The 5,062-nt window shown below is 34.4% G+C and overlaps 1 protein-coding gene across 1 annotated transcript; it reads right to left on the bottom strand.

Moving 5' to 3' along the window:
- Positions 1–4,282: 4,282 nt before the first annotated feature.
- OCT59_017466 (uncharacterized protein) lies at positions 4,283–5,062 on the bottom strand (the record flags this gene model as incomplete). The annotated part of the gene is made up of 3 exons (XM_066137509.1): positions 4,283–4,492; positions 4,686–4,827; positions 4,896–5,062. The coding sequence occupies 3 exons, from the start codon at positions 5,060–5,062 to the stop codon at positions 4,283–4,285; spliced, it is 519 nt and encodes a 172-aa protein (XP_066004087.1).

Here is a 5,062-nt window from a genome sequence, read left to right as displayed (position 1 = left end):
GAATTGTATTATTTTTTAGGATAGAATAGATTTATGTGTATGCACCACAATTTCTTGGAAAGGGGACTTGTCCTCTCCACTTTTTTTTCCCCCCCTATTTTTCACCCAGTGTGTTCTTCTGGATTATTATCGGTAGTGGTAATAGTGCAGGTCTTTTATTTTCAGGAAGTTCAGGTTGGGCTCCAGCTCCTCTGGAATTCGATGGTAGGCTTTAGTTGGGTTGTATTACTTCAGAATCATGCTCAGTTTTATAGTCCCTGCCGGCTTTACATAAAATAAATAAAATAAATAAATATTGTTACCATTTATGGTACCCATCTAGCACGACAAACTCCACACAGTAAAGCTTGTCACACTCTTAGTGGTATAGTTCTTACCAGTGATCACTAAGACAAGACACCACCCCTAAGGTATGCAAGCAGTGACCTCAAATACAGGACACTGAACCTACCAATGACCTCTTAGGGAACGTAAAAAGGACATCAAGGCTCTTTGTTAAAATATGCGGCTGTTACCATACATACTAATACACCAAAATGCAATCCAATCCAACTAATCCCTATACCTTTATGCTTTTGGTAGTAAAAATTCGTTTTATTTCTATAATCAGTGGAATTGAACCTGGAACTAGTGCTTCGATCCGGATGAAATCTGTCATCCGGATTATACAAAAAAAAATCCGGATTATATCTGGTTTGATTTGGATTGAAATCCGGGTCAGAAATCCAGGTGAAATCCAGAATCCGGATCAGATTTCATATATAAAATTTTTTAAATTGCATATGACGATCCATATTAGAGATAATGATACTTATTAATACAATTTAGTAGGTTTTTTTTAAATTTTGTAGCCTTTTTTCCGATTTGATTATTGAATTTGAATTAGCTTATTTTATCGTAATTTGGACCGGCACTATTAATTTGGCCTGAGTTACAAATTTTATTCAAATTTTGATAAAATCAGGCTTAAAAAACAATATTGCGTCTTAAATTATGATTTTACTTAATAAGATTAATAAAAATGTAAAAATAATTTTCACTTTAATTATATTAAATAAATTAATAATAAATAAATAATTTTTTACTAATCATCAATTTATCATTGTTCATGACAAAATTTATATATTACAAAATTATTTATCAGTTGCGAAACTAATAGACTATTTATTTATTACAAAATCTATAAAAAATATTAGAAAAAAATTTTTTTTTCTATCCGGATTCTAGATGAATCCGGATATTTTTCATCTGGATCAAAATCCGGATCAAAACCGGATATCCGGATGAAAAAAAAATCTGGATTCATCTGGATTCATCCGGATGGACTAGAAACGGATCGAAGCACTACCTGGGACCTCACCATACTCAGGCTTAATGAGGGTCTCAGTCATATACCACTGAGATAGGGTGATCAACCTTACATAACTCACATTTGAGGATATATTATTATACTTTGGAAGGAATGGTCATCCTAAGAAGGATCCCATCGCACTTGTCACATTCCCACAGGGGCAGCACCATTTTCATGATACTACACTACCTATACGGGGTTTGTATAGCACGTCCTAAAACCATCTTGGGCCAAGACCCAACCCCATGTGGCCTTCTCTACTAACCATTCACCCACTGTAAGGTAGCCTCTAGCCAGTATATTTATTCACGAGTTCCCCAGCTAATGGTACAGTGGTGGCTTTCGTGATATTGGGTAACCATCTAGAACCCTTCCATATTACCATCTTAGGTACTAGGTCTCACTCAAAGGCCTCTACAGCCCACGATTATCTATTACCGATGGTACAGTTGTGAACCTCCAGTGGTAGCTGTGAAGAACTAATAACACAGACCGTGACCACCAGGACAGGAAACCTCAAGGAATCTCCAGGGTTAACTTTTTATAGTGGCTACCATACCACCAAGGATCACCAACCAGGAGCCAAGTACGGTGGGGAATCAAACCCCATACCTTATCCCAATACCATCTGTTCAGGAACATACAGGTTGGTCTAAATCTAACAAAAGGTAAACTACTATGAAGACATTGCAACCTGACTTTACCATTTAAGGTATCCATCTAGCACGACTAACTCCACGCAGTAAAGCTAGCCACACCCCCAGTGGTATAGTTCTTACCAGTGACCACCAAGACAAGACACCTCCCCAATGGTATGCAAGCAGTGACCACCAAGACAGGACTCCGAACATACCAATGACCTCTTAGGGAACGTGGAAAGGACATCGAGGCTCTTTGTTGAAATATGTGGCCGTTACCATACATACTAATACACCAAGATGCAATCCAATCCAACTAATCCCTGTACCTTCACGCTATTGGTGGTAGCGTCCGCAGTAAAATTTGTTTTATTTCTGTGATTGGCAGAATTGAACCTGCAACCTCACCATACTCAGGCTTAATGAGGGTCTCAGTCACATACCACTGAGATAGGGTGATCAACCCTTATAACTCACATTCAAGTTTGCGTAAAGTTTATATTAAAATTTTTCAAAAGTTGTGTATTACAGGAGTAGTTTCAAAATTTTGTTATCTTACATACCCTGTTTTTAATACAACCAGTAATTCGATTTTAATAAAATTTATATCATTAGATTCGTCTCGACACAGGTCAAAATATAATATACCGGTCATCAATCGGTCATATAACTGATTGGTACCTTATTGGTAACTGATCTGTTACTGATTCATTTATTCAGATACCAACCGGTCATCAATCAGGCATTTATTTCAATCGGCTACACATCAGTTGTATGACCAATTGGTGCCAATTGGTGACTGATTGGTGCCAGTTTAACAATCGGTAAACAATCAGCCATCTGTCATCTATATTGGAAGTTGACCGATTGGTTGCCAATTAGATATTGTTGACCATCAGTCATCAATCAGCTATCAGCAGGTTGAATTATTGTCAATTGGGTACCAATCAGGCATATGTCCAATTGATACAGATTACAGCTATTTGCGAAATAATGGACCACTTACAGCTATTTGTGAAAATAATGGACCACCTAATTCATTTTTCGACTGCGTATGAAATTTTTATACGCAGTCATATGCATGGTAATATCTTTCCAGACCGTCAAACTCATTTTTTGAATTTTTCATATGCAGTCATCCGCAGTTATATCACAATAATTCTAGCATGTATAACTGTGTATAGCTGTGTATGAAAATTTCATACACAGTAAAAAATCGGATCAGGTGGTCCGTTATTTATGCAAATAGCTGTAATTCATTTTTCGACTGCGTATGAGATTTTCATATGCAGTCATATGCATGGTAATATCTGCCCGGACCGTCAAACTCATTTTTTGAATTTTTCATATGCAATCATCTGCAGTTATATCACAATAATTCTAGCAGTTAACTATGCGTATATGACTGTGTATGGCTGTATATAAAAATTTTATACGCAATCGAAAATCGAATTAGCTGGTCCGTTATTTTGCAAATAGCTGTAATAGATGATTTGTATGTAGCCGATTGATGCTCATTCAATAAATGTGCTTTATGATTTTATCTGATCTAAAACTTATTTTTAACTGTTACTAGTAAACCGAACAATGATGGAAATCATAATAAAAATGTATGTACCCACATTATTTTTATATTGCATAAGCTAATAAATGATTTATTCTAAATAATAAACAATTTTGTCACCAATTGTATTAAAAGATTTAATAATTCTCCTAATTACCCACTGAAAATTTATCATTTGACTATACATGATGAAATAATGTGTACAAAATGAACAAGGGAATATACAAGGAATGATATTTAATAAAGAAAAAATAGGCAGAAAGTCGAAGATTTTTATAAAAAAGAACATCGTTGGATGATTAAAGAAATAATTGAAAAAAGAAATATTACAATAATATTATTTGAAGGAAGTATTTTTAGAAAAAAAAAATTAACTGTATGTACTAATTAATATACATAAAATTATTAGTGAAAAATAGGTAAATAGAATACAAAATATAGGAAATCACCACCATCACAACACCACCACCATCACTACCATCAATCGTCCATTTCAAGATAATCATTATCAGAAAGTTGGCCAGAAGGTTGTTGGTTGGAGGATTGATCGGAAGGTTGTTAGTTAGAGGATTGGTTAGAAGATTGGTTAGAAGGTTGGTTGGAAGATTGGTTGGAAGGTTGGTCAGTACTTGTTAATAAAACAGTCTCTTCCATTTCTTCCTCCCCTTCTCCAACGTCGCATCATATCCATCATTAAAGGACTTTTCACTTTCCGCAAATTTCATCAAGTCATACTGCTGGTCTTGACGCTGGTCCAGCTGCTGGGTGAGCGATCTTTAACTTTCCTTTATATCCAGAATGAGTCCAATGCGGCGCCAATAAAGGCGCCGCCAGTTCATTATTACAAAAATAATTGCCCATAACTCGCTCACGTAATTTTCTATTATTGGGTTGTTCAGTTCTTAATCGGTCAATATATTCACACAAAAATAATCGTAACTTAAAAATTAAAATAGTTAGTAAAATTAAAAATAGTTAGAAATAGTTAGTAAATAAATTAAAAATAGGTAGAAATAGTTAGTAAAATTAAAAATAGTTAGAAATGGTAAAATTAAAAATAATAAAAGCAGGAAGAAATATTCACTGTGTCAGATCTCCACTTAAGATCTTTGACAATAATATTGCTTCTCACGTTTTCGCAATCAGTCTCAGATTCCTTAGGTGAATGGTAAGCGTTATTGTCAATTATTAATTGTAAGTCTTCATCCTTAAATTTCTTGACTAATGAATTTTTCACCATCTGTAAATGTTTTATTAGTCTTCCCCTTTTTAATCTTTTCTGTATTAGATAAGAAGTTAGTATTAAGCAAATATTTACACTGTACAAACTTTATTTACTCACGTCGTGGCATCTGGAATTGGAATGTTTTCTTTTTTCTTGCAGTTTTTTCTTGACAATGACCGATTCTTTTTAAGGTGCTCTTCATGTCGATGACGATGAAGGGAGTGAATTATATCATATAAAATTTCGTTAGAAATAGGAAATATATTATTATTAATATTTTCCAT

This window comes from Rhizophagus irregularis, chromosome 26 (assembly GCF_026210795.1).
Source record: "Rhizophagus irregularis chromosome 26, complete sequence".
NCBI lineage: Eukaryota > Fungi > Glomeromycota > Glomeromycetes > Glomerales > Glomeraceae > Rhizophagus > Rhizophagus irregularis.
The sequence above is the reverse complement of the archived record's forward strand: the minus strand, read 5'-3'. Positions and strand labels throughout refer to the sequence as shown.